Here is a 26,266-nt window from a genome sequence, read left to right as displayed (position 1 = left end):
TTAGTACGCATTAACAACAGATTATTTTATACGTTAGCTTAGAGTTTGGGTTTGTGGCACCATTGCCTCAACAGTTAAACTACTACTTCCACAATTTACTCATGGCAGACATCACGATAAGCCATCAAAATCAACACAAGGTGTACAATCAGAATCAGCTTTAAGTGCGGTTTATACCTCTGCGGCACATAGACCGCGTAACCCACGTACGTAGCCTACGCCAGTGCGAGTTGATTTATACTCGTGCTCTCGTCAGTCTGGCTCACTCTGTAACAACGCCACCCAAACACCAGTCGGTGCTGTGTCTTTTTTTGCCAGACGTGTTAATTTTTGATTCCACTTCCTGCTTCACTTGCAACAATGGCGACTGAAGCTTTCGTCCGAATTTCATCGAGATTTTACCAAATTCGAGTCGCACAAATGTTTGTAACCTCCTCAGTTAACCTTTCCTCGATGTGTTCCAACGTAAAACAAACCCAAACGCTGATGAGTCATAACTGAGATACTGACACATTGAGATTACGGTACAGCAATTCTATAATGTGATGGTGATAAATTTGCTCACTATATCATATGAGGTTTATTTAATCATTTTAATTGTCCCCCTCGATGCAATTACACAAACAGCTGGAGGCCTGTGAGGCAGGATTTTACCCCCACAGCTCAAGGATTTGGAGGTTTGGCTACCTAAAGGCTCATTTAGAGTACTACGGGACATAGACGCCATAACCTACGTACGAAGTCTATGAAGCTGGTGCAAGCCATTTATACTTGTGCGCTCGTCAGTCTGGCTCGCTCTGTAACAACTCCACCCAAACACTAGTCGCCGCTGGGTCTTTTTTGCCAATAGGGTTGATTTTTGTTTCTACTTCCTGCTTCACTTTAAACAATGGCGACTGAAACTTGCGAAGACGAGTCATACAAACGTTTGTATCTCCGAACCTCCTCAGTTAACCTTTCCTCGACGTGTTCCATCTTTATTGAGCCAAAAGGATCAATTCGAAAATTGCGGAGGTGGAGAAACGGCCGGAAATCCTAAAGCGGAAATACGCTACTACCAAGCAGACCAATCACAGCTCTTGCGGTCTGTATGACGCCATGACGCGCAGTTACATTTCTGGGGAGGTGCTCTGCGCTGTCGCCATAGGTACATCAGAAGCGTAAACCATGCATTATTTGGCCACATATGCACACATGGTTACACGTTCCTCTCAGTGTACTTAAAAAGGGCACAGGTATAATAAGACGAAAGGATTTTTTTTTTTTTTTTTTTTAAAACAACAACAAAAGAGAGATATACAGTATAAACTAATTTTAAGAAACTAAACCATTTAATCTCTCAGGTTTAATGTGGGACATACAGGCTGTGTGCTCCGATCCTATAAAAAGAAATGTCTCCACTCTATCCGTCCATGTGCTGTAACTGTTCCTTTTATGGTTTAAAATGATCCAGCTGAGGTTAGACTCTGAGTCCGGTACCATCAAGCTTCATCAGTAACCAATGAGGGTTTGGGATTCTAAAGGAAACATGGTCCTGAGGCTTCACAGGACCAGCACAATCTCAGAACTCTGTTTTGATGGTTTTTGAAAATGTGAATTTTGATAAAAACTGTGTTGCTGTTTTCTTCTTTTTATAAATGTTATGCAATTATGACGGTGATTTATACTTCACAGTTCAGAAAAGTGAATTCTCAACTTGGGTCATGTGTTGTCTGAGTCATTCTTCTTTTATATTAGGACACTGGCATGTTACGTATCTTTCTGCTACTAGCACAAAACATGTTCATGCACTCACATCACGTGTTCATTCTGATCTCAAAACCCGGTGAAATAGGTCTTTTTGGCAAATGGTATGAATGCTCTCAGTTTTTTGGTTTTGTTATAGCATTAACACCGATCAGGCATAACATTGTGACCACCTTCCTGATATTCCCTTGTGTCTCCAAAACAGTTGTGACTCATCAGAGAATGGACATGGGCCTTCTGAGGGTGTCCTGTGGTGTCTGGCAACACAATGTTGTTAGTGGGGGGATCCTATGGGTTGAGGGGAGGGGCCTCTGTGGATCATCCCACAGATACTGGTGAATTTGGAGGCCAGGTCAACACCTTGTGCTGTTCTTCAAGTTTTTCTTTTGAATTGTTCCTCAACTGTTTTTGTGTGTGTGCGTGTGTCAGGCTGCATCCTGCTGCCATCAAGGAGTGTCATTGCTATGGGGTGGGGGTGCCTGGTCTGGTCTAGGTGGGTGCTACATGTCCAAGTAACATCCACACCAATGAATGCCAGGTCCAAAAGTTTCCCAGCAGAACACTGAATCGCCACAAGATGGTCAATGTTATTCACCTGCCAGTGGTTTTAATGTTGTGGTTGATCGGTGTAATGCCACGCCTGAATCCATCACATGTCTTCCTAGTTGTTATTTGAAAGATTAGTGCTATTATAAAGAAGGGAACGCACCTTTTGCCTCAGTTTTTATGTGTTCATTTTAATGATTTACTCGCTCCGACATCATTTTTACCAACAAAACTTTCACTGGAAACTTTAATTCCTGTTGCTCATTACATGCGTTTCTCACATGGACACTATGGACAAAAGAGCCTTAGTGGTTGAAACACCTTTACCTCTTGCTGTTACATGCAGACGCATTGACGACGGTATCTGACGTTTGAAGAAACAGCTTTAATGTTCTGATATTTAACGCGTGTGCACGTTAATGTTTTAATATATCTCTATGTTTAATTGAAGATACAAGACCAGCTCAACTCGGACGCACACTAGACCTCGCTCTTCCTGGAGTAGTCGCACAATGTATTTGGCTTTCTTTTTTTATGACTGCAGCAATCACTTTGAAGCTCTTCTACCAAACTATTTTTCATGACTTTTCACGTTGAACTATGTCTATTATCAACGACGGTCCAACGCACAGTAGATGTTAACACGCACGAACACACTGTATTGTACTGTCGGCCTACACAAATACATGGTCTGTGCACGTTTTGGGTAACTTTGGGTCCAGGCAGCACATTCACACTGCTTCTGTACAAACCAGACATTATTATGTGCATTCAGTGTTCATTTATTTAGTTTTTTTTGTAGTTTCTTAAATTGACTTTCCTCCCAAGAAAACCAAGGAGGAATCCACTTGTTTTGTAATTATTCAAAGCCCAACTTAAAATAACGAGCATCTAATCCCAGTAGGTCTGTGGCCACGACTGCTTCCCTTGTATTTATAAAAGTGAGACAAAAAAAAAACATATTTTTTTCCTGAGGTTTCCAAAAAAAAAAAAAAATAAATAAATGTAGAGACCAAAGAATTAAGGAGAACCTCAGTGAAAGAAAAAAAGTCAAGATGGACGTATACCAGCGTCATGGGATATGCTACGTAAGTCGAGTATTCAGTAAGCACACCTGTTAACTATTTCCAGTTACATTGGGGTGATCCTGCAAAAGCATTTTCATTTATAATATTTCAGTCCACCAGATATTAGGAGTTTTTATACATATATATATATATTAAGTTTTTATCACCAAATGTATCTGTAGCCTGAACTGAACACTCACCGCTATAAATACTGGCTCATTTCTGTACTTGGGACACGGAGCACAGAAAAAAGAAAAAAAAAAAACTCACTTTTGTAATTGTTTCAGTATCAATGTGCGTACGTGCCTATCTTTACCCGTACGTCAAAATTGTACGTAAGTTAAAACGCTTATATCACACACTTTTGCTCCAAAGGAAACATATACAGACCAAGAAAATGGTCTTTTTACGTTGTGGGTGTAAAATATAGAGTTGAGCAGAGCTGACAGGACCTCATAAACAGCAAAGGACTGTTGTTTTACACTTTAAAAGTTATTCTCAAGCCTACAGAAAAAAAAAGAAGTACCTGGAAATGACTAAAACTAGAAACTCTCAGAAGCCAGTATTTCAGCCACAAGTTCCCTTTACCACATCCTCCTCCTTTAAGCCTGACCCAGGGCCCCTGAACACATTTGTACTCCACGTAGGCAGGTATTTTTATTTTATTATTATTATAATTTTTTAAATGCAAGTGGTTATTTCCTGGACGGTTTTGCTCGGCTTGGGTCGATAATCAGCTCCAGTGACGGCTCCCTCCACTGTGATCTCACTTCGGCTTTTATTTGTATTTTTTATGTTGTACAAATGTATATTGGATGGTATACCTGTGAATTATTTGTAATACAATTATTAGTTTATTTTGTAAAATAAAGGAAAAGTCAAGGACGGAAAGGAAACACAATAAACTCGGTTTTGTGACAACTGTCATGCAGTTAATGCACCATTTAATTATTTCACTCTGGGTGCTGCACTCGTACTGAGATGAAAACATTGGGCAGAAAAGGGTATATTTATTATTATTTTTTTAATCTTGAAGAACTATTATGATAAATCAGTCTGCCTCATGTGGCTAATGTTTGAAAGAGGAGTAAAGAAATCCATCTTTGTAAAATATGAAATTGGAAAAACCTCTCTCTAAACAGGGGAGCTGCTCTGATTCACCATTTATCAGCCACTTATGACACAACCTTTAAAAGTTTCACCCTATTCACACCCTCAGTCTGCTGGTTTCTGGATATTAAATAGAACCGCTAATCCTAAAAAAGAAAATATCACTCAGGCTATTCTGTACATCTTTGCATATTAGTTGCACTGGGGTTTCACCCTAGTTTCATGTAGGCCCAAAAAAATTTCCAAATAAAAACCCGAACTCAGTCGTTTAGTTCTGAAAAACTTGGTAAAAACCTACAGTCAATCACCAGAGACTCCAAGACGGCAGGCAGCCTGTGCTGAAGCTTTCTTCTGAGCTCTGAGACTCTAAACTAAATACCACCGGTTTAAAAAGACTAACAGGGACTAATTTAAAGAGAAACAAAGGAGTGGAACATTCCTTGCAAATCCCATGTATATTATGAGAGTGAACAAAGATTTTAGCATGCAAGGGTGAGTGAACCAGAACAGTTTGTCATCAGTGAGATGTTAAAGAGAGATGTCAAACGTGTAAAAGGAGGCTTGATGATGAACTAATTTTCCATGAATTTAAGCCATAAATCATAGAATCACTGTATAAAAAAACCATTAAAGGTCTTTGATAGAAAACCAACGTCATTACACGTTTGTAACATCTTAAAAAAGTACAACTTATTGAGCTACGAGAATTTTAAACATTTTAAACTTGCTTGTTTGGGGCTCACGGCAGTCTCAGGACCAGGGCCTCCTCTAGAGGGGACAGTGAGGTCCCACACAGAAAAACAGCCTTTGGACAAAATGCTCTTTCTGTAAAGACCAGTAACATCTGGAACAGTCTTCCACTCTCCATGAGGGAGTGTCCCACATTTACAAACCTTCAAAACAAACCTCAAGCAGTGGTTGAAAGCAAACCGGTCTTGTAACCATTGACTTTCATCTTCTTGGTAATGTGCTGTCCTGTGATCTATTGTCCTGTCCTATGTCTTATCATGTTACCTGCCCAGGGACTCCTATTGCTGTCTGAGTAGATGTTCATTAATGTGCACTGTCCCTGTCAAATAAATAAATAAATAAATAAAAATCATACAGCGAAGAACTTCATAAAACCACTAGAGGGCAGCAGAACGCCAAAAATATATTAATACAGATCATTTCACCAAAAATTCACATGATAAATCATAATGAATTAAATAAGATACGGTTCCAACGCAGCTAATGAAATAAAAACCCAGACAGCCCTATCAGACGCCTACCAACAACATTCAAACATGAAGCCCATTGATTGATATATTATTTTGCAGTCCCTTTTCTAGTTTGTGGGGGGCAAATTTATATTTTCATTCATATATTCACCTCATGTGTCCATGGAAAAATACATACACGGAGATACAAGTGCATCAGGTGCATAACACACTAAAGTGTCAACAGGAACACAACATGGCAACACGGACAGGCGTACATGGTCAGACATGTGTATACAGACACAGGCATCTCTGTAAATGCTTCTGCAGGGTATGCAATAAATGTCTGGCTTTCTGGACTTTATCATCTCAGACACTGGATTGTTTAGTGTGTGTGTGTGTGTGTGTGTGGGTGTGTGTGTGTGTGTGTGTGTGTGTGTGTGTGCGTGTAGAGTTGTCACTGTAAGACCAGTCACTGTAGGACCAGAAGGGCTTTTCCACATGAAAATGGACTCAGTGACCTCGTCACATGGCTCTGCAACACACAGCCAGACTGCTGCTCACAGCAGCATGCAGGACGCTGACAGACACAATACACACACGCACACAGACACACAATTTGACAGCGATGTCATGTGACTCCAGGATGCAGGAGATCCACAGAAGGAATCAGGATAAATTGCACGTGTCTCTCTCTATAAACTGGATGCAATGCACAAATGTGACGGTGTTTGCTCACCGTGGCTTTCAGAGTTTATAGTCAACAGAACACAGTGTTTTTGATGTTTGGCCTTTGGGTTGAAATACTGTTATATAATAACATGTGATCTAGATATGATATGATAGCGTAGAAGTAAATCTATGTCTTTATTGATGCCTTAGTTAGCCCAATACCAGTCATGCAGGCTTACAGTTAAAAGGCCCCTCCCCTCAACCCATATGACCCAAAGGCCCCCCCACTAACAACATCCTGTTGCCAGACACCACAGGACACCCTGAGAAGTTCCCATGTCCATTCTCTGATGAGTCACAGCTGTTTTGGAGGCACAAGGGAGACCTGCACAATATTAAGAAGGTGGTCATAATGTTCTGATCGTTCTGATTATGCCTGATCGGTGTATACGACCACATCTATCTCCTTGTCCTTTGACAGTTCATCTTCAGTCATTTCTTGGCTGTTGATTTCTGGATGTTTCCTCACCGCATTTCCTGCGTCTCCTGATTTCTTGTGCCTTAGTTTTGTTCCCATGTGTGGGATTTATGTGTTCTTGTTTCCTCATTCCGCCCGTGTCTTTTATTTGCGTCCTCCCTTTTCCTGCTACACGTGACAGGACATACTCGCCACTTGAGACCCGGCAGACATGTGTTGACATGGCCCTGTAGACATGAAGTTTTATCTTATTCGGTCGTGACGGCGGACTTTGGCTCAGGCCTGAATGTGAACTCCTCCTTAGGGGAACGCGACTTACCATGAGGGCCCCTACAGGAAAGTCTGTCCCTCGTTGATGCCATAACTCCCGGCCTGTTATCCATCAGCCTGCTAGTCACCAGCTTCCTGGATCCCGGCCTTCTCCCTGACCTCACCGAGCCCCAGACCCGTCGAGGTCCCGCTGCCTAGCGGATCGATCAACTCTTGGACCATGCTGACACTTACCTGGTTCCAGTGTCCGAGAACCCTCCAGTGCCCTCCAGAGTGGGAGCCCACCTTGACATATCATTCACAATTCAGGTCCTTTACACACAAAAGTATACACAGGGCTAATACAGATAGACAGACAACCATTCACACTCACACCTACGGCCAATTTAGAATCCCCAATGAACCTAACCAGCATGTCTTTGGACGATGGGAGGAAGCTGGAGAACCTGGAGAGAACCCACGCAGACACAGGGAGAACATGCAAACTCCACACAGAAAGGCTCCAGACGGCCCATGGATTGTAAATGTTTAATATCAAGCTGATTTTAATGACTTTATATACTGTTTTTATTTGAAAAGATCACAAGTTTGCAGCATTGCTGTTTCGGCGGGATTTATTTGGAAGGTAAAAGCAAATCGAAACAGGAAATTCTAAAAGTGCTACAGCTGAAGCATCTACGCGTCTCGTGGACATGTGACAACGTACGGCAACAACGAAGAGCAAACAAAACCGAGAGATTAGTATCAAAAGTTTGAAGGTTCGTTGCTTCACACACGGTTGCTGCTAGTTGTTCCATGTGGCCTCAGAGGAGAGTACAAAACACACTGAACAACAACAACAAAGAGAACAATACATGGGTGTTAGTACGAAATGCTTAAAGTTAGTGTGTTCGATGAAGAGGACAGAGGTGCTCGGCATTTTTCTAGATTCTCCGACACTATCTTTTCAAATGCTTAGCATGTGAGCATTTATTTCAGGCTTTGCTTTTTTCCGAGTTGTCTTGATCCGGGCTCTCGGCCCTGCTGCCGAACCTCTGGTTCAGCTCTGACGTCAACACAGAGCAGCAGGATTTCTGTGAAAGGGCAGAGTACGTGTCATGAAGAATTAAAAAAAAAAAAAAAAAAAAAACATAATTGAAGGTCAACTTGTTGATACTCATTCCCACCTTGCCATCCTTAGCTTTGTTATGGGCCCTGGATAAGAGCTCCAGCAGGGACAGGAGGAGCCCGACGCCCAGCCCCAGCCCCAGCAGGAGGAAGTGGCCGCGCAGGCTACTGGGCTCTAGAGCGTCGAAAATGTGATGACCGTCGGCACCTATGCAGCTGCTGGCCCACCACTTGTCCCTCAGGTATGTCAGCTCACCAGACTCACTGAGCTCCAGGATGGCCACGGTGAGGTTTTTCACCAGTGGGGAACCTGGTGGGGAAAGGAGAGAGAAGATGTTGAACCTTTTCCACAGTCATCTTCCCGCTTTGGAGACAAGTGGTTGGAGCTAAATCTCAGCCACTTTTGGAAGCTAGTACTAAATCTTCAACTGATACCTGGATTTAGGTTGAACAGAAGTTCAGTAATGACTGTTCCTGTAAAATGTGCTTTGCATTTACATTTTTATCTTAACATGTATTAAGGACATACAGCAAGAGCGTGTCTTGTCTACTTTCAAATACGAAAACAAGGATCAGTCTGTATCAGCCTGATCTCACTGAGTGTTATTTCCCAGGCAACAGACAAGTTCTCACCCAGAGGTGCTGCGATGGCGTAGGCCCTCATAGAAATGACTTCCTGTGAACGCGTCAGTTTACAGTAGCGAGCCACGGCCAGATCCAAGGACACCGCTTCACCGATGAAGGCGAAGTTCCCCTCCTGAGCACGGCGGATGCCCTCATCCATGCCGGACACGTAGCTCTTCTTGCGCTCCATGTGTTGGTAGATACGCCGGTACACAGGGTTGGCGGAATTCTTGGAAAAGCATGTGGAAAAACAAAATACATCTACTTTTCTCGGGAATTACGAAACAGGCTGCAACCACTACGAACCCTTGCTAGGAGCTGCTGACGGCACCTTAAAGAAGAGCATGGTGGATCCAGATTCAACGGTGCCGTAATCGATCACGTCCTGGTTGGCGAGGTCTTCGAAGCTCTTGATGGAGATGTGTTTGCTGTTGGTGTGCAGCAGGGAGTTGAAGTTGCCCAAGTAGCAGGCCAGCAGCATCACAGCAAACAGCCACCAGATGGCGCTGACGACACGTCCGGACAGGGATTTAGGGTGAGGGCCGGCACCTGAGAGCACAAAGACAGCAAGAGGCTGCAGCTGCAGAACAAAGGCACCAGAGAGCAGTGCTGCTGTTTGGCTGCTGATGGTATTGATTTGAATCAGTAATCAGTAGGGCTCCTAAGAATTGTGCACAAAAAATATGGCATACAAATGTGTGCAGTTACTAATGTGAACAATGAATCAGGAGTGATGTGACGACTATTGAACTGAGGGATGAATGCACTCATTTAGTGTAATTCCAAAAAATGCACACGACACACGAAGAGAAAGAAATTTGTAACCTTGGGTCCAGTAGTTGTTCCTAAAGTGTTTTTGTGTGTGTGTCTGTGTCAGGCTGCATCCTGCTGGGGATGGCTGCTGACATCAAGGAGTGTCATTGCTATGGGGTGGGGGTGCCTGGTCTGGTCTAGGTGGGTGCTACATGTCTAAGTAACATCCACACCAATGAATGCCAGGTCCAAAAGTTCCCCAGCAGAACACTGAATTGTCACAAGATGGTCAATGTTATTTACTTCTCCTGTCTGTGGTTTTAATGTTGTGGCTGATCAGTGTAATTAATGAGGTGTATCTAACTCAATGTTTACTTACTACCCACATTTCGTGTAGCGTATCTTAAAGTGCAGTGCATTTATAGAGAGAGAACATATAAAAGAGACATCCAGTGCGTGTGTCTGTGGTTCACTTTAGCCGACTGCTGCGTTACCTTGCAGGGTAAGAGCCCCCGTGATGTACCAGAAGCTGTGCAGCAAAGTGAAGTTATGTTCCTCTGTCTCTGGCTCGGCCCATTCGGTCGGACTGATCCTGCAGAAAAACAAAACGTTTTCCAGTAAATTGGACGGTTTAGGAACCCCCCCGTTGTGGCCACACCTTCTTCTACATTTGCTATTCTAATTAAATTCAGTTGTATACAAAGGCAAATCGTTTTATAATAGCCTTACAGCCTGTAATAGCGTGCACACCTGCATGTACATGTACAGTAAATGCCCCCAACCACTCCTACATAGGGACAAAACTAAAATAAATATCTATTTATCTTCAATATGTATTAGTTTTGCATCGTAGTGGTCATGTTGCATCGGCTTCTAGACATTTTTGCATCTCCTTTTGGTTTTGTGTTTGCTGTCAATACAAGCAGGATTTTTTTTCCAGCCTTTAAAGGGAGGAATCATTGGATAAGGACATTGGACATTGGATAACTGTATTTCAGACTCGCTTTAATGGAACTTCTGTTTCTGTTTTCACAAGGACAGAGGAGACAGATCTGGGATGTATTACAAAATCGCAAAACTATAAACTATAGTATCAGTATAGAGTAAATATTATAATGGTGTCTTTGTGTTTTAACTTCATTTGTGTTCATGCAAATGACTTTCTAATTAACTGTAGAATGCAAACTCCTCTTTGTGAGCACATTCCCAGAAACAGAGAACATCTTTGTCCTGACGACTGCCGCCCTGCTGTCATCGTCAGTATCACTATCAATCAACCACTGGAGGGACATTTTGAATCCCGCACTGACCTGCCCACCAGGAATATGCAGAGCCCCGTCAACAGGAAAGCGATGAGGACCCCGACCCACGTGTCGGTGGAGAAGGGCGACAGCAGGCTGAAGGTGCTTTCTTCAGAGGCCGCGTCTTTGCTCACGATGAAGCCGATTCCCGTTTGCATGAAGGGGGTGGTCATGTCCACAGACTTCTCTCGGACTGCAGTGACGGTCAGCGGGGCAACGGCCAGGTCAGCCTCCTAAAAGAGTGTATACACGGGTACATAGATCATACATGAGACACGTTTACCTGAACACAGTGGCTGCCTGCAAACAGAACTTGATGATTGTGTGACATGTGTACTCAAAATGCCTTTGCCATATGATCGACTGTTCGGTCAGAAAAGTTTTTAGATATATATAAACACAGGCTCATGCTGCAGAAAAACTAAGCTAGAAAAATAAATTTATAAAATAGTTTATTAATTACACAACAATACACGACACTAAAATCTCCAACAAACATGTGCTATACTGCACTGAGGTGGAACCTGTGTAGTCGACGGCCTTTGACTTACCCCTCTGACGACCTCACCGATCATGCCGTTCCAGTTTCCGCTCGAGTCCATGGCTCCGTATCGGTTGTCCTTCACCAGATGCACGTTGTATTTAAAGCCCACTTTCTTGGAGAGCTCAGAGATTAGATCAATGCAGTAGCCCTCCAGCTCCGAGCCCCTGCTCATGGCGTACGGCTCTTGCTGAAAAACAACAGAACAAAAAAAAAAAAAAAACATAAAAAAAAAAACAAACAGAACAAGGAGTTACAGTCTTGAGTAGATGTTAAAATAAAAAAGACAAATGGACTGTGAAATCCAGTGACTTTTATTGGGGAGTGGAAAACAGGATAATGTGAATGTAACAACTAAATTAACTTGCTTGAACACCATTTCAACGAAGCCATAACAGTTACAGGAAGATTACACCTTCCACGTTCTCCATCGACAACGTATTTACATGTATTTTGCTTAAATGTCTTACTTATTTTTACAGTTAATCACTCTAAGTATTCTGTGGCACGTATCGCATCGTATCGTATCGCATTGTATCGTAACTCGTCCTGTCTAGTCATGTTATATCTCATTGTATCTCATCATATCATATTGCATCGTATTTCATCGTATCGTATCGTATCGCATCGCATCTCGTTGTATCTCGTCCTGTCTCCATGTGTGGTATCTCGCCGTATCGTATCGTATCGTATCGTATCTCGTCCTGTCTCAGCGTGTCGTATCTCATGTATCTCGTCATATCGTATTGCATCGCGTGTATCTCGTTGTATCTCGTCATATCGTATTGCATCATGCGTATCTCATCGTATTGCATCGTATCGTATCTCGTCGTAACTCGTCCTGTCTCGTCCTGTCTCAGCGTGTGGTACCTCGTATCTTGTCGTATCGTATCGTATCGTATCGTATCGTATCGTATCGTATCGCATCGCATCTCGTCCTGTCTCGGCGTGTCGTATCTCATGGTATCTCGTTGTATCTCGTGTTATGTCATTTAAGGCTAATAAAACACACTCAATACTGTATATATGACCACATTGTCTGCCCCTCCCTCTGTAACTCAGCTGAGCAGCGATCTTGTCGAGAGCCAGAGGCAGCACTACCGGGCAAGTTTTAAGCTTTCCCAACAGCATACACTACCTTGTTAAGCAGGGATTCAGGCAGGTCCTCCACATGTGGTCTAAGTATTGCAGCTGCTTAAATTAGATAACTTCAGGCACAGTCTGCCTGATACTAGTTTCTTTACAGTCCAAAGTGAAGAAACTTGCAGAGAAATACCAACTGCAGGGCACTACATTTTTAAAACAATCTATATTGTCAACTTTAAAAGTTACTTTCTTGCTCTTTTCCAAGTTGAATCGAATCTGTTATTTGGCCTTATACCTTTTGCAATGATAATACACATAAAATGAATAATAATGATAATAACTACAATAATAACAATGATCAAGACAATTGACACATAATGGATAGGTTGAAACCACTAGATTAATAATATAGTGTATATATAGTATATATTAACAATATCCTCCCATATACTCATGTATTTAGTTTTCTGCAGTTTTCTCATTTGTATGTGCCCCTCTGGTTTTCATTACCTCCCATTCTTCCATCAAAAAATGATCACACCGAAGCTCTGTGGCAGGAAACTCTCCTGGGAGGACGATATCCCTGCTGAACTGGCTCAAAGCTTTCTAATGTGGTCTTTCTAATCTCACAAAGCTTAATTGCGTCTTTGTGAACAGGAGTCCAAAACCAGAAGGAGCAAATGCATCTGCAGAGGGGCATCGCTTTATGGACGCAAGTGAGAAGCAGAAGTGAAATACTGAGTTGGCAGCCTATCTCTGCTTAATGAATGAAAAAGGCAAAGCTCATGTCCAGACTCTTGCATCTTAAACAAACAGTTCCAAGGCTGGAATTAATTAGCAGCTGCTGTTGCTTTAAAAATGGACCCCACTCCCCTACCAGGAGACTCAAATGCCACTGGAAGAATCTGCGTTTTGGTTCGGACCACTGCTGCGTTGTTGGATTTAGAACGTTTGTTGCTCATCAGGACACCAGTCCAAGTCAGTGGATGTGCATATATTAACTTGGCCTAATCCTGCTGACCACGTGTGAAGAGGATTGAGGCAGATGCTTTCTGTACATGTCAAAGCTGGATTTGCGGTCCGGAATTTTTCACAAGAGACAAAAGGCACAGAAATACAGAGCGCTGATGTTGAAGTCAAAGGACAAGTAAGAGTGAATGGGACAGATGTGCATGGGAATCCACTTCACAAGAGCATTTGTCACTGGCTAGGTTGACATTGTTTAAAAAAAAAAAGGAAATTTCTTGGATGTTACTACAAACAAGACCTTTCTGCCTTGCTTAAGGTTGACTCTGAAAGAGAGGGGTCTTGTGCTAAAAATGATCCAAAGGTTAAACTGGACATTTATAAACAAGAACTTAGAATATAACGTAATAAGATTATCAAATGAAATTGTGCCTTTGTAAGGTGTCAGGTGTAAAGATACTGAACCCGATACGATACGATACGATACGATACGAAACAAACCGAACCGATATGATACGATACGATACGATACGATACCAACTGAACCGATACGATACGATACGATATGATAGAACTTCATCCCTACAGAAATGCTTGTGCCAGATGATGCCTAGATCAATTAACTGTAAACTGAGTAAAATTACATTACACTTTTACAAAAAAGTGAGACATATAATACTGATGGATGACTGGACTCTGTGCATTTCTGAGCTTGAAGTATAAGATGATGATAAGTAACTCGCCTTGGCCAGAACTGCTATGTTGTGGACTCTATAATGCTTAGGCCTATAAATGAGTCACTGCTTTCATCCATCATCAATCTCAGTCTTTCAGGGTTTTTTTTAATTTTATTTCCAGATACGTGTAAAACAGCTGCTTTATCACCAGATTTAAAGAACTGGACCAGTAGCTATGGTGGAGAAGTGGTTGTCAGTGCTCATGGTCTCTTGTCTGAGTCACGTAGGGGCCACTACCCGTTGCTTCGTGTTAGGTGGTTTAAGCACGGTTTATGCTTCTGTGTCAATTTGGTGCCGTAGCTACGACAATGCCCCAGAAATGTAACGACACGCCATGGTGTCACAGATCACAGCAGCTGCGACTGGTCCGCTTGGTAGTAGCGTGTTTCCGCTTTAGTATTTCCGGCTGCTTCTGCATCTCCGCAATTTTCGAATTGATTGTTTTGGATCAATAAAGATGGAACACATCAAGGGAAGGTTAACTGAGGAGGTTTGGAGATACAAACCCGAAATGAGTGTTTGCTCTAGGGGTTTTATAAAGCACTTTCCTACCTACTGGTTCTCAAAGCGCTTTACAGTCACAAGGACACATCTACCTACATGTTGACGCAAACACACACACACTCATTCACACGCTCGAAAATACAGAGTTGTTAACTGCACAGCTGGCGTCTCACGAGGGATAAACTCGACACTTGGATTTGGAAATTTGTTGTGATTTATGCACGCAGCTACACAACACAGCAAGCAGCATTTAAACTGGCTAATGCAGTGTGCCGTATTATAAGTAATCACCAAATAGGTACCAAATAGGTATACACTACTATTTTACAGCCAGATGGGATCAGGAAAGTGGTGTTTTAGTGTGAATTATCTGCATGATACGGTCGATATCTGTGATTGCAAAAGAGGATCATACTGATATTCTGGTGTCCTGAAGTGAACTTGAGCCTGTGCCTGTGTGTGCGTGCTCTGGTCCAGCTATCTTTCTGAGGACCAGGTTGAGGAACTTTGTGCAAAGTAAGGACACTTTGGCCAAAGTAAGGACACTTTGGCCAGTCCTTCCTTTTTTTTTTTTTCCCAAGGCTGTTTGAGGGTTAAGACTTGGTTTTAGGGTAAAGATTACAATTAATTTATTTTCTTTATGTGTGCGTGAGCAACTTGTTTTGCAGCAATACCGTTGGAAAGTAGCCATGAATGTTGAAATACTGAATTCTGGATGGCCACCAATGGGGAAAGGTCACCCATATGCACGCCAGGAGGGGTCTGGTAACACATGCACGATGTGGCCACAGATAAAAAATGCTTAACTTTAACATTTGTTGACTCGTCTGACGTCTAAGTGCAGTGACGAGTGTTGGAAACTCCAAGAAAGGAACATTAGAGAAACCTTAAGTTTGTTTAATAGATAATAGAAACAACTGTGAGTCAGAATAATCAGCCATGTTTATTTTAAACTTTCTTTTAGGACTCATGTTAGATTAAACATTAATAATGTAAAGTATATATACACCGATCAGGCAGAACATTATGACCACCTTCCTAATATTGTGTATCTCCCTTGTGCCTCCAAAACAGTTGTGACTCATCAGGGAATGGACATGAATAAGGGCGTCCTGGGAACAGGATGTTGTTAGTGGGGGGGGGGGGGGGTTTGGGCCTCTGTGGATCATCCCACAGATACTTGATCAGTTTGGGATCTGGTGAATTTGGAGGCCAGGTCAACACCTTGTGCTGTTCTTCATGTTTTTATGTGTGTCTGTGTCAGGCTGCATCCTGCTGGGGATGGCTGCTGCCATCAAGGAGTGTCATTGCTATGGGGTGGGGGTGCCTGGTCTGGTCTAGGTGGGTGCTACATGTCTAAGTAACATCCACACCAATGAATTGTCCTCTTTGTCGTCATTGAATTGTCACACTTCCCCTGTCAGTGGTCATAATGTTGTGTTCATGTACCATAAGCACTCAGTTCTGTCCATCACAGCCCCAATTTGACTGGTCCGGCTGATCTTTTGCCAGAGCATAGTCAGCTCCAGACCAACTTTTTGCCACAAAAATAGATAAATTAAATGTGGTCGGGGAGGTTTGCCTGGCTTCCAGGCTCACTGTGTTTTGCTCAAGCCGTATACAGGGACTGGAAATAAGCCTCTGTCCAGAAATCACTGCCTGATGCAACTATTTGATGCATTCAACAATGCTTTCATATTACATGATTGGTTGATTGATGCACACCCCAAAAGGCATCTGCATCAGTTAAGCCTCTTATGGTAAATGGTCTCTTATTCATACAGCACTTTAATACTTCTTGGAACTCAAAGCACTTTTACAGTCACAGTGACACATCTACCAGTACCAGTAAGCAGTGGGAGCTCATGTACTTGATTGCATCTTAAGTTGGTGCGGCATTAATTTTCGATTGCATATCAGAAGCGTTTTTATGAAGGGGAGCTCTGGTAAAATGTGACTCTTTGCCCTTGGCTGGGCTTCCTCAGTCTCTTCAAATCTCACCTTTATAGTGGTGATGGATAACTCCTTGGAATCTAGAATGAAAAAAGAAAAACAAGCACACATTACATTTCTAATTCCTGTAATGAAGTAGATCAGTTTAGTCGAGCATGAACATCAGAACAAAAGGTCTAATCCTTTTTATCTCTGGCTCATCTGTGTTTTGGTTTTTGTGTCTACAAGTTTATGTGCAGAGCGGTTTTGTAAGGCCCAGCCAAACATATTGTTGCCTTGAGTCCCCTTCATGTGTTTTTCTCTCAGCAACAGCAGTAAATAAGCCAAACAGCCAGCTGGAGGACAAAGAGCGTCTTGTTGCAGAGTTCTTTGAAGACTTGAGAAAGGGGCTCCACGCTGAGGGGAGGTACAACCAGGGGTGACTGGGCCCTTGTGAGGGGATCAAAGTAATCGGAGCAGGGGATGAAGCCCCCCCCCCCCAACCATCTCATGTCATTACTCATACCACTCCCGGTTGTTTTCTTTTGACCGTAACTGTGACCAATGGCGCTGCGAGCGTGTCCAGCGGGACCTAACATGCCCTGCCATGGTCGATCGGAGCAAAAAGCGATGCCAGGCGGAGATGGCAGGGGCGCAGATTCTTCATAGCTCCACGCCATCACAAAAGCAGGCCCAGTTGGGTCATACCCACGACACCCTGTCAACTTCCTCCAGAGAAGATGGCAGGACCTATGAGCTGCGGAGATGCCTGTCAGTCCGCCGCCTGCTGGCAAGAGTCCCACGTGGTTAATTGATTCATCACAGTGCTTTCTGGATCACGGCGAGGGTCTTTCACAGTAGACGTCGCCCTTCTGTGCTTTTGTAAGACTCCAGCAGGGAGAGAGTCAAAAGTGCTGAGTGATTTGGAGGGAGCCAGTCCCACAAGTCAACTAGAAACGGCTGGCGACGGAGCTGCAGAGCCAGGGCAGGTTTAGAGCTGGGAATGACCTCATTGACTAAGTGAAATAGTTATTTTACAGCACCAGTGGGTTTAAGAAGCACATCAGCTGGCAAAAAAGCATTTTAAGTTAAATCAAAACGGATATGTAGAGGTCCTATTTTCAGCAAAATGCTAGACGATGAAAAAGAAACGGATTTAAAAAGAACTCTGTAGAAGATCAGCAACACTACTCTTAATAATTACCACAACTTTTTAAGAAGACTCTGGCCTAAGAACCAGAACCCAGCCTCTGCACACTTAAAGGAATACTCCGGAATTTTGGACACAGGGCCTCATTTACAACTGAGCCGGTGTGATATAGGTCGGTGGAGACCGTTTTCAGCACATTTGATCCATTCCTTATATTTGCACAAATCACTGTTGCTAAACTGGTGTTGAGCTAGCGTGCGTCAACGGTAACATCCTGCCTGTCACTAAAAACAGCTATAACTGCTCCGCAGAACACCCGAGACAAATGTATTATAACGTCGGACTATCGATGTACATGTCAGTGTTGGTAGAATCATTTTAGAAATTAAACCAACCTTGCATGGCATTGGAATAGCTTACACTTTGTTCCCTGTTGTTGCTTAGGCTACGGCAGCGGCGGACTGATATTATCTCCGCAAGGTTGGTTTAATTTCTAAAATGATTCTACCAACACTGACATGTACATCGATAGTCCGACGTTATAATACATTTGTCTCGGGTGTTCTGCGGAGCAGTTATAGCTGTTTTTAGTGACAGGCTGGATGTTACCGTTGACGCACGCTAGCTCAACACCAGTTTAGCAACAGTGATTTGTGCAAATATAAGGAATGGATCAAATGTGCTGAAAACGGTCTCCACCGACCTATATCACACCGGCTCAGTTGTAAATGAGGCCCTATGTCCAAAATTCCGGAGTATTCCTTTAATGGTTCAATTTGAGTTTCATTGACAGTGATACGATGAAACGGTTAACGCCACCTTGCTATGCCAGTTGCTTAACTTTACCGGTCACCAAGCTAGCAACGATTCTGGGGAAAAAGGGTCACGTTTTAAAAAGGTTTTAGAAATGGCATCAAGCGGAGGAAACTCTGGGAAAATATAGTTTGCAGTAAAGGAAAAAAAAAAAAGCATGGCGCATACGCCCTCAAGCAAAGGTGCACGTCTTACCTGCAGTGACAGTGCACGCAATCAGGGTTGCCACACATAATACCAAAGCCGTACAGACTTTCATCTCGTCACAGTCGAAGTCTGAAAACGACACAAACGGATTTCAGTTTCTAAATGCTTGAAACAATTACAGGATTCAGTTAAACATTCATTGCTTAGTATGAATACCAAAAACACTTGAGTTCCCTTACCTTAGTTTTATCAGGTGCAGTGTGGACTAAACAGATTTATGTGCGAGTGACGACTCTCGAAGAATTGGCGGGACCTTCACAACAAGAATGAAAGTGGACAGTGGGAGGAAGTGTATGCAGCACAATGGTTTATATGGGCGAGTACGGGGAGGGAGGAGATAAGACCCCAAAGGGGTGTGATTGCCCAACGGTTGTTTTTGAGGTTACATAACTTGGACTTTGTGAAGGGGAGGAGAATGTGTGTGGGTTTTGAAGAACTGTGAGTTTGGTAGGGGTAAAGACTAATGCTCAGAGGACCAGATTTTTTTCTTATTTCCTCTCTTCCTTATGGTCCTTGATGATAACTCTCTGCTGTAATACTGCAAGTGTGAGAGAATTGGATTTGATCAGTGAGAAAGTGCTAAATACACAACAAATAAATATATACATTTATTTGATTCCTCCTGTTGTCCAGTCTCCATAAACCTAAAATGTTTAATGTCTCATAACTCTATAATACTTTATATTTCCAAAGTAATATCCACAAAAACAAGCCCTGTTTTTCGGCTCAAGCCCACAAAGCAAATTATTTATTTGCTCAAAAAACTTGAAAGGATTGACTGCATTCACTCCGTGAGACAAAAACATTCTTTCAGGCCTGAAGTGCTAGACAGGGCCTGGAGGTTTCAGCCGAGAGGCCAAGGGGATGCCAAATTGTCTGGATAAACACAGCTTTAAAAAGAGACGCGGCAGCTTTCTCTGAATCCTAATGAAGTCGTCTTTTGTGTTTGTGTGCCGGCTGGAGAAGAGTCTGTGGCGCTAAAATGAGCATGAAAGTCTTACAGAGCCGGAGGAGAGGCCTGGCAGCCTGTGACTGCTCACCAGAGGTGGCTTTGGAAACCACAGACTTGATAATGGAGAAGCTTTCGGCCGGGTCCTGAGAATGCACGGAGGGGCTGCACGCATTCTTAGATTTGTGAGAGTCAGGTTTAAGGTTTTTAAGTATATTTGAGTATGAGAATATTTAAGGCGGTGATTCCCAAAGTTTTTCTGCTAAGGCCCACCTTTTGTAGATATGTTTTTTTTAGGGGGTATTATATACATAGACTATATCTGCCTTTACACGCATATGAACTTAAGTGACATCCCATTCTTAATCCATAAGGTTTAATATGATGTCAGCCCACCCTTTGCAGCTAGAACAGCTTCAACTCTTCTGGGAAGGCTTTCCACAAGGTTTAGGATTGTGTTTATGGGAATGTTTGACCATTCTTCTAGAAGAACATCTGTGAGGTCAGACACTGATGTTGGACTAGAAGGCCTGACTGGCAGTCTTCCCTCTAATTCATCCGAAAGGTGTTCTATCAGGTTGAGGTCAGGACTCTGTGCAGGCCAGTCAAGTTCTTCCACACCAAACTCCCTCATCCATGTCTTTATGGACCTTGCTTTGTGCCCTGGTGCGCAGTCATGTTGGAACAGGAAGGGTCCATCCCCAAACTGTTCCCACAAAGCTGGGAGCATGGAATCGTCCAAAATCTCTTGGTATGCTGAAGCATTCAGAGTTCCTTTCACTGGAACTAAGAGGCCAAGCTCAGCTCCTGAAAAACAACCCCACACCATAATCACCCCTCCACCAAACTTCACACTTGGCGCAATGCAGTCAGACAAGTACCGTTCTCATGGGAACCACCAACTCAGATTGGTCCGTCAGATTGCCAGATGGAGAAGCGTGATTCATCACTCCAGAGAACACGTCTCCACTGCTCTGGAGTCCAGCGGCGGCGTGCTTTACACCACTGCAACCGACGCTTTGCATTGCACTTGGTGATGTATGGCTTGGATGCAGCTGCTCAGCCATGGAAACCCATTCCATGAAGCTCTCTACGCACTGTTCTTGAGCTAATCTGAAGGCCACATGAAGTTTGGAGGTCTGTGGCGATTGACTCCGCAGAGAGTTGGCGACCTCTGCACACTTTTATACACCTGTGTCCATGGAAGTGATTGGAACACCTAAATTCAGTTATTTGGATGGGTGAGCGAATACTTTTGGCAATATAGTGTATCTGATATACGTTATCAGTAAACAGTCTTTGCTGCAGTTAGTCGCTCCATCCTCGTCATTAAGCTCCTCATAAATGTTGTTTGACAGATCATAGATGCGTATCGTTGTAGGTTATATGTTGCTTCATCAACCATTGTTGAGACCATATCAATAGCAGAGAGAAGTATTTGTTCCTCTGCTATGTGTTTTTTCACACTACAGACGACTTTATATGAGGCTCGTTGAGCATTTGAAGACACAGATGCAGCTTTTATGGATATAAACACAGTACAGTTTATACTTTTTTTCCCTGAAGACATCAACTGGCTTGTCCTTGTGCTCTGGACAAGCTGTCTCCCAGTGGCGTGGCGTCTTAACTGCTTCGGTTTCAAACTGTCAGAAGCTTCCCTCCTCTCCCCCACAATAGCTCCCCAACCCCAAAAGGGGAGCGCGTCCCCCACTTTGGGTAACAAATTCTAAAACGCTTTCTAAAAGCTATGAATGACAGTTATTATTATACGGGGTTATTGAATGTCACGACATTAAATGGGTCTTAATTAAAAGAAACAAAACATAACACATGCACATAATGAAGTGAAGTCTAAAAAGATGTGAATTTGGTTGCCAGGCGATTCTGAAAATAGTGTTTTTCACTCCTTTAATGCCTGGTTGAGCCGTTTGTCTGTTGTGGAGAGTCAAGTCTTTGTCCTGGAACGCTCTCTCCTCCTGCGGGGGGCCTAGTTTTTTTTTGTCTGAGAGGTTGAGAGAGGTGACAGCCATAATTGGAGCAAGAAGCCGAGCCTGCCAAAAACAAGACGAAAGGAATGTTAACTTGCATATGGCTCAGTTCCTCTGGTTTGTTTAGTACTTGTTTTCGTCGCTGAAGCAAGACATCTGTGAAGGTTCTCAGTCATCCAGGTCATGGTATATCCACACATCGTTTAAAAAAGGGCAACTGGACTTGTAGAGCTTTTTGAGGAGATGTTTCACCACTCATCCCAGTAGCTTCTTCAGTTCTAGGGGACTGGTGGGAAGTTTCAGGTTTAAATAGGAAACTCTGTGGGGAACCCATCAGAAACTTGCTTGACTTGTTTGTGTTGACGACCAGAAACTGGTACAACTAATTACCTGTCGATGAGGGGGGACTACTTTGTCCCTGTCCTCTTGCCCTATGAATGGTGCTTTAACAACCCATTATCAGTTTGAGGCTCCAGTCTCAAGGTGTTGGAACTTCTTGGGGACAGAAGTTAAAACCACAGGTCTTCTCTCAGCCAGAGAAGATGGTTTGAAAGAGGAGTAAAGGAAGCCATCCATGTCAGATTGGAAAAACCTTCTCTAAACAGACGAGGTGGACTGAGATTTAATCTGCCATCAATTTACAATACAGTTTTAACTTCTGTCCCCAAGAAGTTTCAACACCTTGAGACTGGATCCTCTGACTGATAATGGGTCTTTAAAGCACCACTGATAGGGAAAAGCAGTCCCCCCTCAATGACAGGTAAGTATCTAGCCGTTAATGGAAATTAACCGCACCAGTTTCTGACTGTTAACAGAAACAAGTCAAGCTAGTTTCTGATTGGTTACCCACAGAGTTTCCTATTTAAACCTCAACTTCCCACCAGTCCCGTAGAACTGAAGAAGCTACTCGGATGAGTGGTGAAACATCTTCTCAAAAAGCTCTACAAGTGCATTTGCCTTTTTTAAACTTTTTTGGATGTGAAGTAAGACAGCTGCGAAAGATTAGTAAGATTAGCAGGACAAACGTAATGAATGAGCTGTGAAATGTTCAGTAATATTAATTTAAGATTTATTCAGGTCATAAGTACACATCGTTTGAATCAAATATTGTCCCTAAAAGTCTGGCAGTGCAAACAAAAGAGTAGGTCGACAAATAAACATGCTTCAGTACAGATCATTTCCATCTAGCTTGAGTATCATAGACCGATGAGAAGACAGGGTTTCAAACATGGTGCTCTTTTGACCCCCAGATGATGATCCAAAAAAAAAAAGAAGCAGTTTGGAACAGTAACAAATCTTTAGTCTTTGTAAAATAAAGCACAGCCTTAGAATTAACACTACAATGCATAAAAAAACATGCAGTTAACGTAAGGGCTAATCTTGGTAGCATTCTACCACTGATATAAAGAACAGGTTGCCAGTGCTGTGACATGCCAAAGGTAAGTTAGCAAAATATTAGCCGCTCTGATCAAATTACAACCATTCAACATAGAATACTTAAATTTAAGACCTTCGATCTGGCATTAGAGGAATCGTTTCTTTTCATTTTTTTTCAGCAAAGACATGAGACAAGCCTCAGCTTTTAGCGTCATACACACTGTACATTATATTCAATATAATACCATGCCATCATTTTCAAAATATTGCTAGTGGATGGATGGGCTGATACCGTCTCGATGTAAAAGATCTAAAATTCAACACAGTTAAAAGTATATCATTACAGTTGAAGTTAATAAAAACAGTGGATCGTATAAATCCTATCGTCTAGTTGTGACCTATTGCTACTGGATGCTCATGTAATGATACAAAACAAATGAGAGTAGAAGAACATAAACAACATATAAAACCAAAAAAAACATTCTTACTAAATACATTCTGGCCATTATCTAACATTCGGTGCAAACAAATGACAGATCTGTATCCGCTGCTTTAGAAGAATTGCCTCAGGACAATGATTTGTGATTGCACAAGTTTTAAAAAAAAAAAAAAGATCGTGCACAACCTCATTAAGTACAATTGTTAGTTCATTGACTACTGATTCAGTGAAACAGTCTTCGGCGAGATTTGGAATAATCTGCTTTGTGTACCACTTTTCTATGAGATATTCTGCAATATATGCATATGAACTTTTATTTTGAAAAAAATGGACTTTATTTTCTAGCCGTGTCCCTTATTCTCAGTTCCAAGTCAGTCAAGCCTTAAAGTTTAATCATGAAATAGACTCCGCTGTTTTCAGGGTCTGGGTAGAACTGGGACTGGATAGGGGAGGGGGATTCAAGGGGTGTGAGCTGACTCAACAGGTCTTGGCTACTGCAGGGACTCTGGGCCACACAACACGCCCCTTCGGGGTTCCCCCGCTCCTCAATGGGGCTAGCACTACTTCCACTGCCCATGCTAAAGCTTGCATTTCTACCCTGGGCCAGCCCCTGAAGCCTCTGCCTTTCCTGGGCCTTCTTGGCCCTGTTTGCGATGTACCGCACTCTGCTTTGACTCCTTGAAGAGGTCCTTCGCACCATGGTCTCGTCCACAGAATCCTCCTGCGACTCTCTAGGCCTGTTTCGTGGTTCAAAGTCGCTGGCGGTGAGAGGCTCCACATCAGTCAGCTTCCGTAGCTGCTCTGTCAGGTTGCTTGGTGGCTGTGACCTCTGCAGGAAACCTTTGCGAAGCTGGTCTCTGGTTGGCCTAACAATGAAGCTGCGGCTGATGCTGCGGTACTTGCTGTCAAAGTTGCAGGAAATATCATCAGAGGTCAGATCCCCAAGACTTTTAGACACAGAAGTTGTAGGCGTTGTGTTCATAGCTGCCGTGGATTGCCTTCTGTTTGATGACTCTTTGAGTCCTTCCATGTAAAGCCGGCTCCAGGTGTGTCTCCTCTGAGTCAACCTGTTGGATGAATCCACAAAAGACTCCTGGGCTGACTGCAGAGGATGGGGATTAAGCTCATCTTTGGGGCTCTCACTTTGTTGAAGATTGGGGTTTGATTTGCTCTTGACAATTCGCATGGCATCGTAGGAGAGTAATGCCGAGCGATGGCGGGTGACCCAGGGAGGATTACAGGTGCTACTGGCTGTAGGCAGACCGGCGAGGCCCTTTATAGACAAGTTAGGCAGAGAGAGATCAATGACAGTGTCGCTTGAAGAGATGCTAGAAGAGGAAGACATGCTATCTCTGTGACTGCCCGGGTCCAGCTTGCTCCAAAGACGGTCATTCATGGTGGCATCCGTAGTGACCTCTGGTACTGCGGACTGAGGCTGCCCAGCTACGGCTGCATTCACCCGAACAAAGCCCTCACTTTTTGCTCTTCTTACTGGTGTGTGTGACGGCAAATGATTAAAAAGGGCTCTCCTGGTCTGGGCTGTCTGGACTGTCTGGACTGCAGGAGTTCCAGTAGACACTACTGGATCATTTTTCTTTTGTGTGATAGGTACTTGGTTTTTCTTCTGGTTTGGTGTGTTGCCCATGAACGGTTTAGTGCTGCTGTTGGTTTGAGGGTCTTGGCTGCGTTGCGATAGTCCAATCTTATCAGCAGGATTTGACTGGGGGATTGACGTAGTTCTTGAAAGGGTTAAATGTTTCTTGGGGTCTCCACTCGCCTTGACGGGACTTTGTACCAGCCCATTTGAAGAAACAGACACTGGTGAGTCTGCATTTATTGCTGTGGATGATGGGTGCGGTGGTGTAGTAGAGGAGTGACGTATAGACAGGCTTTCTTCTGGAGTTGAGTTTGAGCGGGTGACGCTCCTGGTGTCTTCTAACTTTAGTGCAAAAAACGGCAGAGGGGCAGCAGGTCTCTGCACTGGAGAACAGTCTGTGGAAACAACAAGAGATGTATCACTGCAATAAACTGTTTTCATGGTCACTGATCAGAGAAAAAAGGTGAATGCTTTCTACTAACTGTCCATAATAATAATTCCACTTTATCACATCATAAATCTGAAAAATTCCGTAGCTCTGTGTGACGGCATCATCTGGTTGTATATGTTGTTTGTTTTTATGTCTCTCTGGATGAACCCATATTCATAATTAGACTTGCACAGTGGGGCAAGAGGCTCACAGTAGTCAGGCAAATTAAAAAGTAAAGGGAGACAAGACAAGGCAAGATTTGACTTTTGACGTGACTTTTGACGTGACTTTTGACTTGACTTTTGACTTGACTTTTGACTTGACTTTATTCATCCCTGTGGGGAAATTAGGGTGTTACAGCGTCAGCAAACAACAGTGCAAGATGCAGAAGATACAAAAAAAAAAACAATAGAATAGAATACCTAAAATTTCTCTAATGCAGAAAAAGTTATGATAAAGTGGAATTACCATTCAAGGCAAGATACTGTATTCTGCAAGACTGTGAAAATTGATGCTGTGCACAATCCAACATTTCAGAAACTGCATTTTGTCACTTGCCCTAAATTAGGTGCATTTGGACCAAACTAGCATGGTGCTCCTAACATTTCACTTGCTTTCTTTGTTAATTCTTGCATTTTTAAGTAATATGTGAAAATGCAAAACAATACGGATGTCAC

At 43.0% G+C, this 26,266-nt stretch overlaps 2 protein-coding genes across 2 annotated transcripts in view; both read right to left on the bottom strand.

Annotated features, from left to right (window-relative positions):
• Positions 1 to 7,583: 7,583 nt before the first annotated feature.
• Positions 7,584 to 20,244, bottom strand: LOC311493975 (putative glutamate receptor). The gene is made up of 10 exons (XM_084552800.1): positions 18,989 to 20,244; positions 18,798 to 18,878; positions 16,709 to 16,740; positions 11,425 to 11,604; positions 10,883 to 11,106; positions 10,067 to 10,164; positions 9,151 to 9,368; positions 8,829 to 9,048; positions 8,255 to 8,505; positions 7,584 to 8,161 (listed from the first exon to the last, which is right to left on the bottom strand). Exons 2-10 carry the CDS (start codon positions 18,859 to 18,861, stop codon positions 8,063 to 8,065), a joined length of 1,386 nt encoding a protein of 461 aa, XP_084408926.1. The 5' UTR covers positions 18,862 to 18,878; positions 18,989 to 20,244; the 3' UTR covers positions 7,584 to 8,062.
• Positions 20,245 to 22,818: 2,574 nt separating this feature from the next.
• plch2a (phospholipase C, eta 2a) overlaps positions 22,819 to 26,266 on the bottom strand; it is a gene marked incomplete at its 5' end in the record, with an annotated part of 59,631 nt that continues 56,183 nt past the window's right edge. Inside the window, one exon of the mRNA XM_084553349.1 lies at positions 22,819 to 25,554. Within this exon, the coding sequence (XP_084409475.1) occupies positions 23,945 to 25,554 (1,610 nt within the window). The 3' untranslated portion in view covers positions 22,819 to 23,944. The remainder of the gene's footprint in view (positions 25,555 to 26,266) is intronic.

This window comes from Chelon labrosus (assembly GCF_963514085.1).
Source record: "Chelon labrosus genome assembly, chromosome: 10".
NCBI lineage: Eukaryota > Metazoa > Chordata > Actinopteri > Mugiliformes > Mugilidae > Chelon > Chelon labrosus.
Note: the sequence above shows the minus strand (reverse complement) of the source record. Positions and strands in the feature narration are given on the sequence as shown.